Source organism: Haliotis rufescens, unplaced genomic scaffold (assembly GCF_023055435.1).
Source record: "Haliotis rufescens isolate VD_foot unplaced genomic scaffold, xgHalRufe1.0.p SCAF_6, whole genome shotgun sequence".
Classification (NCBI taxonomy): Eukaryota; Metazoa; Mollusca; class Gastropoda; order Lepetellida; family Haliotidae; genus Haliotis; species Haliotis rufescens.
The window spans coordinates 19,660,670-19,675,862 of record NW_025964334.1 but is presented as its reverse complement, the minus strand read 5'-3'; the positions used below and the strand labels follow the sequence as shown (position 1 = coordinate 19,675,862).

Below are 15,193 nucleotides of genomic sequence, written 5' to 3'. Positions count from 1 at the left end.
AGCAAGTCAATTGTTCGACTAAGAAACAGGATCATATGGTACAAAATAGGGAATTTCATCTAACACAAATTACTGTCTACTACAGACAGAATATGTTTTCGGTCACTGCTTTAAGAAATACATGTTTTTTCTCTGAAAGGACAAGCCGAACAATATATCTTTTTCACAGCTGTCAGTGTGCCCAGCGAACAATTATTTTTGTGTGTACATCCTGATGAAAATAATCAAAATTGTTCCCGGACATCCCAGTTAATGCACCATGTTATTTAATGATCTGTACTTAATATGTTCCCTCGCAGTATCAATGATCAAGATTCGTGGACGACGATAGTTTGACGTTACAGTAATTTGTTTTAGATGAAATTCCCTATTTTCCCAAGTGTATCTAACAACATTAACAATGATTATTAACCGGGATTTCATACCTCCTGTTGTTATACGAATTGAAGCCTGCCTGTACATAGTATTGAATCTCAGTTCAGACGAACGATATTTTGTTGAGGCCTAATTCTGTGTGGTGCCACTGATCACCAACAAAGGCTGTATATTAAAAGGCATGTTATACACTTAACGCATTTTGCATTTATTTATAAAATCGCTTTGAATTTATTTATTTTTATCCCCATAGCATTTTAACTAATGTTTCTGTACTTGTAACATACTTAACAAAAAGTTAGGAATCATGAATATTTGTTGAAATAATATATTTGTCGTAAAGAGCACACAATTTCATACCTCATATTTTATTATTCCTCTGTTTTGTTCAGAATATATGTGTATATGTAACAACTGAAATGTACACTTTGTTGACATAAATATACCAGAGTGTGTCATTGCGCTTGTTGTATAAATGCATGTTTGGTATTCATATTGTAGCGTTTTCCATCTGTAAATTACCAATTATCAGAAATGAATCTCCGTACGTACCAATCGTATGTGTTAACACACTATATACACAATATATTATAAAGAAAGAAACTATACAACAATGCCTCCTTGAAATATATGTTGAAGAAATTAATCCCTACCCTAATGTTTGGACGTGTACTGGCAGATCTTACTTGGAAATCGTTACAGTTTTATAAACGTAAGCATGTTGTTTACAAACATAACCTTGACATGATTTTGATCAGTTTGTCAACATGATTATAAATTGGATTTAATGTAACTGTTGTTCATTGAAATAAAAAATAAACACAACTCCACTTTTTATATTTTTTGTCTTTCCATGATACACTAAAATGATTGTCAAGTGAATATTTAAATAGAATGACATCACTGATTATCCCCATCAAATGTTGAGAAGTATATTAAACGCACCGATTAAAGGAGTAATGATACAACAGACGTTAAACAGTAGCGATAGTTGTAGGAACAACTGAACTAGAACTGCAATATAAGTGTATTTCCGTGACAGTTGGTGTAAGATTTGTGCAATATTTCAGTAGGGACGAATGGACGCAGGAATTGAAAAGGTAGTTATAGTGACTAGAAAGTATAAATTCGACCAATATTTAAGTCGACAGTCGAACCCGTTGCAGTATGGTCTGTTAAAACATCACACGACAATACCCCTTTGTGCTATTGGATACCATTCAGTCCACTTTGGGTAACTCCTGGCCAATTATGAAAACACGCTATTCATCATAGAAACGTCAAGGAAACATATACATGTCCCCGACTGTTCAAATCCACACATAGCCCAGTATCGTTTTCAACACTTAAAGAAAAAGATAAATTTAGAAAGCCAATAAAGTTAGAAATCAAACAGAGAGGAAATCGTATAGTAGCATTTGTAAATCAAAGGGTCAGGAAGGCTGGCTTGAGATCTCAGAATTTCTCTCAATTCTTCTGTCGAGGTCGACGCCATGCTGCGAAGATGCAGGGTCGTCCTGGCATAATTGGTTTATCTGGAAGATTTTGCAATAGAAAGTCAGCTTGGGGTCACTGATAAGACAGCCGGGACTTGGAGTCTCAAAACATTGAAAACTATCCTTTGCTTTCGTTTGCCAAACTTTCTCAGGGCTTTGGTGAGTTTCGGTTGTTTTCAACGAGATATTCGTCATGACGGCAGGCGATACGCGCTTGACCTTGGGGTCAGCACCTCTATTTGATGTCTGGCAACACGAAATATTAATAAAAATCAATAAAATATGATCCCTGTGTACGCATGGCTTGAGATTTTTGTTTGGGTTAATTAGGATGGTTGAGATTTCCCTAGATTTTGTGTATAGCCAGTTGACACTCAGATGACGTTTCCCGAAGCAGCCATGAACGGAAGTCGTCTGCTGCGTAACAAAAGCGGATTGCGCATGCCACGGATTAACCCTTGTTGGCGTAAAGAATATAAGATTGTTATCACGGCGTTCCGGGGGATCAAGAAGTTAATCATCCGGCTGTAAAAAGGGAAAGTAATGCTTGCACATGTTTTCTGGATGTCAAAAACTGCAATACTCGTGTCTGCTTACGTGATGTTTGTGTAATTTAGTGAGGAAATGTGAACCTTAAAATGGACGAAAATAGATAAAAAAAAATAAGATAAAGTGCAACTAGTTCATTTTGTATATGCATAATAAGCTTAAGCCTTTTTTTCAAAATGACACCATTTATTTCAAGTAACATGGGTATCATTTAAGATTTTGGTATGTTAAAAAACGGGATTTTTAAAAAATAAAATGTAACATTGGATTTGTTTCAGCGCATACCGATTTAATGGATGTGTATTCTACATATTATTAAATCAGTAAAATAACAAAGTCGGTGTCAGGAACATCACCACGTTGATATTCCTCTATTGAGAGTCAATATGTTCATGAAATATTTCCTTACAAGTGAATGAGTGAATATGGTTTTACGCCTCTTTTAGCAATATTCCAGCAATAGCACGGTGGGGGACACCAGAAATGGGCTTCACACATTGTACCCATGTGAGGAATCGAACCCGGGTCTTTGGCGAGACGAGCCAAAGCTTTAGCCACTAGACTACCCCAACGACCCTTGAATGAGCTATATATAGTGCTCTTTGTGTATATAAAAGCGACAAAAACCCTTCATACAGTCTCGGATGATTTGTTGTTACTCCTTATGCATAGATCTAAATATAACACAGATGAAACTGTCTTTTATTTCTAACTCAGGTAAATCAGTGGAAGGGAAGGAAGGGGCTATTCGACCGTTATTGAACGATAGCAGGTCATCTATATTCAAACCTATTGAAATTCTTCAAAGGCATAGATAAAGCTTCTTTTATACGAATAATATAATTATGTATGAACTTGAATATAATTCTTACTGACATAAATAAATATGCAACAGAAATACAAAGAGACCAAAACATTTCCATAATCACCCGAAATATTTGTCCATTGTGCGTTTCCTAATATATCATGTGTTTATGAATCACAATCAAATAGTGATTATACAAAGTGTATCGGAAAATGTGAGCGTATCCTGTCCCACCCGTGGCACCTGTCACAAACACAAGCAAAAGCAAGTCAATTGTTCGCCTAAAACCAGGATCATATGGTACAAAATAGGGAATTTCATTTAAAACAATTTACTGTAACGTCAAACTATCGTTCGTTCAGGAGTCCTGATCATTGATACTGCGAGGGAACATATGAAGTACAGATCATTAAATAACCTGGTGCATTAAGCTTCACTGGGATGTCCGGGAACAATTTTGATTATTTTCATCAGGATGCACACACAAAAACAATTGTTCGCTGGGCACACTGACAGCTGTGAAAAAGATATATTGTTCGGCTTGTCCTTTCAGAGAAAAAACATGTATTTCTTAAAGCAGTGACCGAAAATATAATATTATTCTGTCTGTAGTGGACAGTAATTTGTGTTAGATGAAATTCCCTATTTTGTACAATATGATCCTGTTTTTTAGGCGAACAATTGACTTGCTTTTGCTTGTGTTTGTGACAGGTACCACGGGTGGGACAGGATACGCTCACATTTTCCGATACACTTTGTATAATCACTATTTGATAGTGATTCATAAATACATGATATATTAGGAATCGCACAATGGACAAATATTTCGTGTGATTATGGACATGTTTTTGTCGCTTTGTATTTCTGTTGCATATTCATTTATGTCAGCATGAATTATATTCAAGTTCATACATAAATTTGTCTGTAGCAGAAATCCAACTACCTCCCCTGCAAGAATAGCCAATGGTCAGCATTCAGTACACGTTCTGAACCTCGTCCTTGGTTATACCATTATGTTTGCTTATTTTTTGTGTACTGAACACAGGAGGCGGTGATGGTTGTTGCTGATTACACGCCAAATGGTGGAAGGTGCAAAAGAGCACATGGACACGAAATGTTTAGTTCACGAAACCAACATAGATGATGTTTTGTTTGTTTGTTTGTTTGTTGTTTAACGCCGCACTCAGCAATATTCCAGCTATATGACGGCGGTCTGTAAATAATCGAGTCTGGACCAGACAGTACAGTGACTGACCTCATGAGCATCGATCCACGCAATTGGAATATGATTACATGCATCAACCAAGTCAGCGAGCCTGACCACCCGAGCCCATTAGTCGCCTCTTACGACAAGCATAATCGCTATTCTACCCCGGATCTTCACGGGTCTCAACATAGATGATAAACTCTGATAGTAATGTACGCCGTTATCATAAGGCGTAAACATACAATAGTCATGTATAGTTATATGTTTTTCAGTGACACAAATACGAATAAAGTTGGGTACACTCAACTGAAGTTAGGAAGGTGGCAATTAATTTGTCTACACATTATTTTTGTGTGTGCTGAACATCCTATAGTAAACCTCTATATATCTATATATCAGAGTATATACCTCTGTAAAAGCTCTGAACAATACCTGATCTATCTCTATCATGTCATGGGAAAATCATTTCTACAGATCACCCGATATCAATTAGTAGGAATTTAGTTTGAAAACAACATAAATATTACTACCACATTCTTGAAAAAACCACAAGAATTTCGAAAATCATCATACACAAAGTGTATGAAAGGTACCAGTAGCACCAGTGACCGAGATAGGCACAGACACATCTGTACCTGTAAATGTTACAAGTGACTTTAGAGAAACTTACTTACAAACGTTCTAGTAACACTTAATGAATTTAAATCTTACTAACACCATCCAAATCATTTTACGAGATATTTGAAATGACACATTCCTCTTAACATGCACAATACCAGTTTAGAACGAGTACATTATATCATATTTTTCTCTTGGAGAACTTGTGTATGCTTGTATTTTGGGCCAGTGGCCTTATACTGAATACATTGTGGTATCTGTCGGTTTAACTGTCTGTCTGACTGTCAGACATTATATCTCGAGATAGTTTTACGTTTTGTGACAATATATCATATCATGATAACTCATCATGGATTGAAAAAATGATATATTATACCTTACACAGTGTATGTCTTAATAATATGTCACATTCTCGAAAATATTAACAACAATTATGAACAATCATATGCAAAAAGTATGTATAAGTCTAGATTAATAATTAAACCTCTGAAAGGTTTATTTTTCACTCTTTAGCCTGGTACCCATTCCTCGAAAGACTAAAATATCTTCACAATCGGAACACATAAAACCAGAGTAATAATACTTCAATTTCAAAGACAAGTGCCATTGTATTCAAGAAAAGTGGATACAAAGAAATACAATATTTCTGCCATAAAGTTATAGTCATCCCGCAAATCCATCTTTAGCCACTGTTGCCATTTCTTTGTTGATGTAAGGTGGCCATTTGGACTTTTCCTCAGCAAAAGAACAGGATACAACTTCCATTAGTACGGCTTTTAGGAAAGCGCCACATAGATTAGGGACCACACGTACTGTCCTCCTTGCCTTCTCTGTGGACTTTTAAGTCTCTGACCTTTGTTTGTTTCTCGCATATTTTCCTTTAATAAATGCCTGAGTGTGAATTGAGCGTGCATTAAAAATAATTTCAATACGTCATATACGGTTTTAAGTCAAAATGTTACAAGACTGCAGAAAAATGTCAAATGTTCTTTGAAGCTAGACGACGCGCATGTATAACAATATAAGTTTATGAATTCAGATTTGATGAAAGGCGAAGCAAATTATAAATGAATTGTTTCCAAAGCTTTCTTGTGTAAAACGATCTGCAAGATTGTAATTGTAATACCTATGTTATAATTTCATTCAATTATTACATAGTGATGAAAAACGTGAATGTCATTAATATAATCAGAATATATAATGTATATAAAACGTCCCTGCACCACATTATCCTCATCCTCATCCTCCTCACGCAAATGCCGTTTAAGATTCATTTAAAAATATATTTAAAATATATCAACATTTTAATAAGTAGAACCAACTTAAACATATCGTTCAAATACATATGTCTCCGAACAATTCATTTGTACGAAATCGTAGATAAGCAAGGAATTCTACAAATATTCTGGAAATATTGGTGAGAATTGGATCCCCTTCTCCCTACCCCGTATCCCCTTGATGGACTCTGACATTTCTCCCGTGTTCCCCTGCGTTCTTGAGGGGGGGATCCATATTGTGAAGTGCCTATGTAAATATCACTGGTTTTACGTTATGTTTACACAGAATAAGTTATGAGAATGGAAATTATACACCATATCCTCAACTGCTGTCTGTCTCGTGTCCTCTTGGAAAGTGTGTTCCCGACTCTGTAGAACTCTGTTAAACATGCTTGTGAATGTGTTAATGTTATTTTTTATCCTATATTTTATTATTTCGCACTGTGGGTTCGTTTAGATACAAGGAAAGGTGTAGGGGTTCGTTATGTTAAAATGTTTTTTTCTCAGAGCGCACAGGTGTAAGGATAATAATATAAACATATGTAAAGTGCATTAAAAAAACCACTACCAAGCGTATTGGGTAAAGTAAATGTAATTACTTTTTAAAATGTTTATGTGCACGCGTTCATTCGTCCAATCTGGATGGATTGGTGTAAAAGTCGTCAGATAATAATATCATTATTATTATTACTTACGATGTTCTTTAACCCAACGTTTTTTTAATAATTCCAAGCATGAATTCCAGTTTGAAATATGTGCCACTAAAAGCTTTTAAAGTCTTCATTAAACTCAGTTCACATTTTACATCAGAAATCCTCATAATCATACCAGTAATATTTTAAAACATAAATCTAGACACGATGGCCAACTGTTTTAATTTGATAATTCCTTAGCATTCTCATATCACAAAATGTGGAGCATTGTGGCGAGGACATGACTGCATCCTGATATTGGAGAGTACGAGACATTTTTTGTGGGAGACGTCAGTGGTTTTTTTACAGATTTTCTGGAACTCATTACATCAAAGGAAATCAATGCCGTTCAGAAATTATGGTTTTTGCAAGTTGTGTGTGGTAGGGCCGAGGGATGTTTGTAAACTTTTCCCCGACCCATACGCGAGCAAAATAAAAATAAAATTATCCCACAGTTTCAACTTTTACAACCAGGCGTTCCTTTCTCAGGAGTATCAACAAGTTGGGGGCCTCTTCAACTCAATTTAGCCAAAGACAAAACAAGTTATTACCGCCCTATTACGATAAAGGTCCCAGGCGTGTCTGTTTTCAAAACTATAAACCATGTTTTCAAAACATCACAGATTATATGCATAGCACCTTGGAAGAATAACCACCGAAGTCATCGCATCTTTTTATCTTTCGCAGATTCCCAAAATTTCCAAAATCATCTTCAATCAGATGGGAAATGCTGCGAATCAAAACAACACAACGACCGCCCGCTGCCGGGACCTCATTCATATTCATGAGCTAGGGGGCGTGGCTCCGGAAGTGGCGGTAATATGAATGAGCGAGCAAGGGGAGGGTTCAAGCCAGCCGGGAATCTGATAGGTTTAAAGAAGGAGCTCAACCGTACAGCGAATATTATCTTATTAAGAAACGTCCCCAACTTGGAGTAAGTTTAGCTAGTGTTGCTTGCGACGAAAACACGGGATGACTACCGCTCAGAACTTGATCAAACCCGAAAAAGTTTACACTTCTTTCGGAAGCGCTATTGGCACCGACAGTGCAGAGGAGTACTTGGCCTCATCGACCCGACTCGTGGACTCAGCGCAACGTCCTACTACGTATAACCAACACTCCATTGACGATATACTTGGAAACAGAAGAGGCGAGGATTTAGACCGAGGTATGTGGGTGGTGTTTATGGGAGTTGATATTGCTCTTTTTCCCGTTTTTCTGTCTTAATTAGAAACCCCTGGATATTTTTTTCGGGGTTTTCTATCGCCTTTATAATTCCTGCTTGTCAAAGAATTGCCATTATACCTAACAACTACTATTTCAAATAGTATTGGAACTTGAATTTGAATATCTTTCGTAGCCATGTCAACAGTGTTTATAAGACCTTGCAAAGTATTACCTGGTATATATTTAGTAACAAATTATATTGTTAACGAAAACTAAATCTGTGTTAAATAAAGAATGATATCGGAAATACACAATGTCTTATATGATAGTACATTGTATATATATCACATAATGTCGAGATAGTATAAGTGGTTTTAACAGTATTAATTTGCCTATAACAATTGCTTGTATTTGAAGTTTGTTCCTCAAGTTGAATATCGTAAATCAATCCACTATAACAACGTCATTAATGTGACTCAACTATTATATAAATCAATCTAGCAAGTGATGTAATTAGTGTGTCTAGAAGTGTACAAATTAACATACTAGGCTTCCGCCAGATGTGGTATGAAGGGGGGTACGACAAGGTTCTCTCCTGGGGGCCTAATTATCATGATCACTTATCAGATGAAGTGGTGTTATTGTGAAGTTATCACTCTCTAAACAGGTCATCCGACCCGCACACTGCTATTTAGGACCATTTTCAACAGTAATGACTTTCTGAACCTTGCATGATATCTTTATTGAAACAAGGCGATGAAATTTCTGAGGGAGATTCCGATAACAACGCTGTCATCGCTTTGTGATGCGGATTTGTTTATGTCTCTACTGGCTTATCACGCTGGTAGCATTTGTCTAATACTGAATAATAGCATTCCCAGGACAAGGGCTTACCAATAGAATAATACACATCCCCAAAGTAGCATTTTAAAATTCATATTTTATAGATGCAGACACTTACGGTTGTTAATATCGCTTCAATTATGTTAACAAGAGATGTTTCTGTGGGGAAGATACTACTGACAACACAAAGAGCAATCATTCACTCAACATTGACCATTGAGTATCTCATGTTAATATTTTCCGAATTATATAGAATTATATTTGTTTTGTATTAATGTAATAATGATTTAATACATTGGCACATTAAATAAGTATCTAAGTCATGACGAAGAGTCCATTTACAGAATTAGATGAGCAATTTAACAGTTTGTAAGGTTACGTTCAAAACAAAAGTACTAACTTGTCAAATCAAATCGACACACAAATATGTTTTCCAATTAAATATATCCAATCTATTATTTGATTTGTTTTATATAATTATCTTTGTGCCGTCTTATTATATACGCCTTAGAAAAGCGTTAAAAAATATATATCAATAATATACATGTCAATAATCCATTAAAAGCAATTAGCGCATTGATGTGAACGCTGTTTTGTTTAACATATTTGCTTCTGAGCGGAATTTAATTTTGAATATAAGGATATTACTTTCGCAATGATGGTATAATAGTAAACATTACAGTACTCAAAAACATTGAACCAAGCAAAACTTGATCGGTGTATGACACAAGTTATTCGACATTTCTGAATATGTAAACAGGTAAATGATATTTGAAAATAATTTGTACACATCTACGATCCAAAATGTAAATACGTGAATAATGAAAACTTGTTGAAATTCAAACGATCAATAATTCGTAAGGGTACAAAAAATTATATAAAAAGCAGTTGTTTTATTGGTATGAACTCTCCGAGATGTGGTCAGAGTGTGTCAATGGTATCGTTGAAACCACTCCACCTCACTATGAATTGACACCGCAACAAAATACAGTTAATAATACAGTGATCAAATTTATAATGCAAGAAATTGTATCACACGGGGAAACCGATTATTCAAGATTTTCTTTACAACATCCTAAAATGCTCCTAACATTCTACAGGATATAAATAAATAACGACAAAGTCATATATAAGTAATTATAAAATGGTGAACAAATGAATCTAATGGTTGAGGCAAGTCTGACAAAACGATAACAAATACGTTAAGCCTTATAATCTTCTTTTATGACATTGTTCAACTTGACTTAGCAGATAACTAAACGTGAAATATAAATAAATCAGATATCTTTACAGTGTAAAATCTGAAAATGAATACAAAATTTCTTCTGTTTTTAATTCCAGATATGGACGATTCCGGAGACTTATCAAAACTCCAGAACGGAGATGTGTCTAGTTTAAAGAGCGAAGGCTCTCCGGATTGTTCCAAAGACGATCTGAGCGACAATGACAAGAGTTTGGAAGATAAAGGGGGTCTCTCCAATTCCGAGGATAACCAGGATGATGGCCCGGACTCCAAGCGGAAAAAGCGACGGAACAGGACAACATTCACCAGTTTCCAGTTGGAAGAGATGGAGCGGGTTTTCCAGAAGACCCATTACCCCGATGTGTACGCCCGGGAACAACTCGCCCTTCGCTGCAGCCTCACGGAGGCTAGAGTACAGGTAGGTTTTATCCTTGCAGATAAAAACAAAAGCCTCAATCGTTTGAAAATACTTAAACAGGTTTAGTCCAAAAGACATTGAAGTGAACGGCTCTTATACGCTTAATTTTTGTTATGTATATTGTGACAATTTAAATTCATTCCCAAAACAATAAAAGCGATCCGGATTATTTTGGATGAATATGTTTTTTAATCGGGAACCGAATTACACAGGTAAGATCGATAAACGATGATATATATATATATATATATGACATGTATATATATATATATATATATATATATATATATATATATATGGTCTGAGTTACCTGTTTAGTCATATCATTTAATTATTAAAGTCATATTACTAAAATAGGATATTTCAAATGAAAAAGATTAACGCCTTTATATAGGTGTTACAATAATCACGTCCATTAGTTTCGGGTAAGATGTCCCCAGCTGTTGCGCCGAGATAATCGTCAAATGGTAAAATTATTTAATAAATAATAATTATTTTTAATGTCTGAAATTTATATTCGGTCAGTGTTTGCCATATTCAATGCAGTTTCACTTCATTTCCAAAACAAAGTACATGAACGCATTTCGTTATAACAATATTAATCATACTGGAAAAGAAAGCAAAACAGCAACAGATATCGGATGGGTATATTGATTAAAATAATTAGATTTTTTAACAAATGTTGTGAAAAAAAGGTTTTAGTTCAAGTAACTCAGCAACCAAATATTCGGATGACGGAAGATTCTTTAGAGTATCAATTAGTTTGTATTATCGATTTGAACACTGTTCCGTCATTCAATACTTTTTACAAAGACACATGACATCATTAAAGGCGTACTGTATATAAACTGTATGTTTTTTTAACAGATTCTTTTATTGTAGTTCTTTTTTTTGCATACACGTCTCAATTATATCCAGCTCCAAGAAAACAGAAACTGAATACTGTCAGCATAATATTTTTTGTAACAATAAAGAGTAAGTCATTTACACATATAAATAATAAGTGAAGCCTAATCTCCCATAAAATCAGTTATACGGACTCTGCTTCTAACAAGCTTCCTGATGATTATAAACATGTTCTGTAGCTTTTATTCTGTGTCCCTGCAGATGGACTATAGACGTTTTTACATCTGAATCATCTTGTGGTGTATGTTTGGCGCTATGATTGGGAATACATGAGACGGGATACCAAACATAACTGTCGGCATAATCGACCGTCTTTACCAGCACGTTCTCATCTTATTGCAGACATCAAGGCTTTTCTGTTATTTTATTGGATCACTTTTTTAATGCAACTCAAGACATAAGAATGTACTAATAGTCATTTTGAAACGCACCCAAACCAAAATGTCTTGTCCTGTAGAACTGAGTCTAGACGTTTGAGCACCTGGTTTTAATTATCACTCACCCCCGGGCCGACAGCCCCACCCCCGCTGCGTTAACCAGGGGGCTAGAGGGGTTGCTTTCCCATAAGCCATGCGTGATTCATCAGTGTTAAATACTACATTCATTATACAAGTGACGGTGCTGTATATTTAAAAACTATCTCCAATGCTGTTGTCAGAGCATGTGATCATATATCTCTACTAGCAATTGTTTATAATTCTAATTTATATATTGCCAGGATACTTGCCAGTGAAGTCGCAATTATTAATATAAGTAGACAAAATATATGTTTAAGGCAAAACACTATATTTTTGTGAGAAGAGTTCTATTTAAAATTATTTTATTTACATACAGTGAACAAAAAAAGTTAGGAATCATGAATATTTGGGGGGATATTTTTATAGTGAAGACCGAGCACAGAATTTTATAAAAATATTCCCTGTCCCCAACTTTCTTTGTTCAGTATATATATCCTCATTCATGCAACTTCTGAGTGTTGAAATTGACAAGAAATGTACAGTACAAGTAGCCAGTTTAAAGTTGAATGACAGCGATTCGTATGAGAAATATGTCACTGAAATGTGGGTCAGGCATATATGAACATAGAAATGTGTTACTGTTCACATAAAACGAATATTAGAAAGGCCCACCTAAAACAATACCTACGTAGGAATCATGATTGCAAGTGACAATGTCTCAAATCTCTTTATCCCCGAGTTTGACGTTAATTGAATTAAGATTATTATCAATGAAATTCACAACACATGTGGTCCTATCGAAATCCGCAACTTCCGCTGATTGACATTTGAGCGACAGCCTATGTCACATCAAACAGGGGTGAAATGTACATGGGCTCCGATACCGTCTAAAGATGAAGATGAAAAGTTGCAAAATGTAAAATTATGTGTAAAGCAGCTGAAAGATATTCACCCTGAGACGATGCTATACATGAATAAATATTCATATACTGCGAGTGTTTTCAATATACCTTTACCTTAAATACTATAATTCATATAGGTAAACACTGTATGTATCATTATTTTAAACTTAATTTTATGTGACATTTTCAGCATAAATACATTTAACAGTGAAAATAATATTCCTACAACGATTTATGGAGATATTTACAAATAAATATCAAAACACTAGTGACCGTATATAACATATTGATATTGATATATTGAAAGACAAACGGCTTTCAGAAACCTTTTTAATGCAACTCCCATAAATTCCATCAAAGGGACAAACAGTATACGAAGCATATTCCGAGGTAAATAAACATGGCCTCATAACTGCACAGTATATATACTTTCACTTTCACCATAACTACGTATCAAAGGGTCCATGAACACAAATGATCCATAAAGTCTGGAGTGAGTGAGTAAGGTTTTACGCCGCTTTTAGCAATATTCCAGCAACATCTCGGCGGTGGACATCAGTCTAGAAGTCTCCATATTGTCGTTTACCAGTAACGTGTGGGGAAACTGATTGATTCTGCAACAGGTGACTTCAAGTCAAGTGTCCCATATATGTGTTAACGATAGGAAATTTCACGTCAGTATTTGATGATAAACTGTGGATGCCCCATACTTACAAAAATGCTTATACAACATAAAAACAGTACAGAAAAAAAGACAGGTGGGGGATTTTGTATTTGGAATTGTATTCATATTTCAAAATTTAAATATCGACCCGTCCGGCCGCCTTTTCCAACTTCTATAGAAACTTCTACATAGAAAGGGAACACATTATCTACCTACCTTATTTACCCTATCGTTCTGGTAATATCTACATCAAGGAAATGATTGTTTAATGCAATAGACACTTAGTTAGAGAGGTATCGTGGAGATAACTATTAGTAGGTAAGAATATAAATAATATACAACTTACGTACGATTAGTGCATAGACCTGCATCTACCCATCAATATAACGCAGACATTCGTGTGTTTTTAATCCAAGGAGCAACTGTGTATTTTAGCGCAGGACCTCTGTATTGACCCTTCGTTATGGAGGGCAGCAAAAGAACCGTAAACCCTTCTTATTGCAAAACTTCGTGTTTTAAAACGAATATATAATCTCTTACATCGCTCTCAGATTATTCTCTCGGGTGTCAAACAACATTCAAAAATGTTTTATCACAATAGCAAGGTGGTTAAAACAATAGTCTTGTTTCTTGATTTTTGTTATAAAAACAATCATTCATTATTTATTAGAATGATGCGATGCAAAGATACATACATGTATATAAGGAATGAACAGACACAATAGCTTGTGCATATTAGTTAAAAGTAATTTCGATTGTACATGGTCCGCGTAGACTAGAATACATTATTTTATTTTATTTTATTTTATTTTATTTTATTTTATTTTATTTTATTTTATTTTATTTTATTTTATTTTATTTTATTTTATTTTATTTTATTTTATTTCTATGTTCATTTTTTTCAATTTTTCGTGAAGCGTCAATTACATATAAGCTGTGAGAATTGTAAGAATTTTATTTTTTATTTGAGGGCAGAATATCAGCGCTAATAGTGGGTATTCTATTGCAACGGAAAATAAGATCACTTGCAGACAGATCACAATAATAATGAAGAAGGGTAGTCTGCTGAGGGTAGACTCTTATCATGTCTCAATAATCTAATTTGTTCAGATATTGCTCCAAAATAAAGAGCCTGGAGATATTGCCTAGTTTTGAAATACCCCTAATCGAAAACAGTTGAACCGAATACAGTATCCAAGAGGCAAACTCTTTCAAAGTTGCTGACTTTTCCAAATTAGATTAATTTGATAGTTTTATTTTCACATAAAAGATTATTGTGAAAGGCTACCGGGCGTTTTACGACATTCCGAAAGCCGGATCAAGTATCACGGAAATTGCCGAGATTCGAAACGATGGTTGTAAATTTTTCGGGACGCTTTACATTTGATGACTCTGCGCATCATAGGACATCCGGGCCCTTAAAGCAGACGATCGCCATGTCACAGACGATTGCACCCCAAGCAGCCGTAATAACATCAATAAACGACCATACGACGTCATGCGGTTTAATTGTTTCAACGTCTGATTTGACATGTACACCTATTTAAAACACATGTTTCGGGAGCAGTTGATT

General features: G+C 35.1%; 1 protein-coding gene across 2 annotated transcripts in view; it reads left to right on the top strand.

Moving 5' to 3' along the window:
• The first annotated feature begins 7,822 nt into the window (after positions 1 to 7,822).
• Positions 7,823 to 15,193, top strand: part of LOC124113696 (ALX homeobox protein 1-like) — a 34,694-nt gene continuing 27,323 nt past the window's right edge. The window contains exons 1-2 of one of the 2 annotated variants that reach the window (XM_046474178.2): positions 7,823 to 8,187; positions 10,371 to 10,690. In XM_046474178.2, coding sequence (XP_046330134.1) covers positions 7,992 to 8,187; positions 10,371 to 10,690 — 516 coding nt within the window. In that variant the 5' untranslated portion in view covers positions 7,823 to 7,991. The remainder of the gene's footprint in view (positions 8,188 to 10,370; positions 10,691 to 15,193) is intronic. The other variant, XM_046474179.2, reaches the window with a different exon arrangement.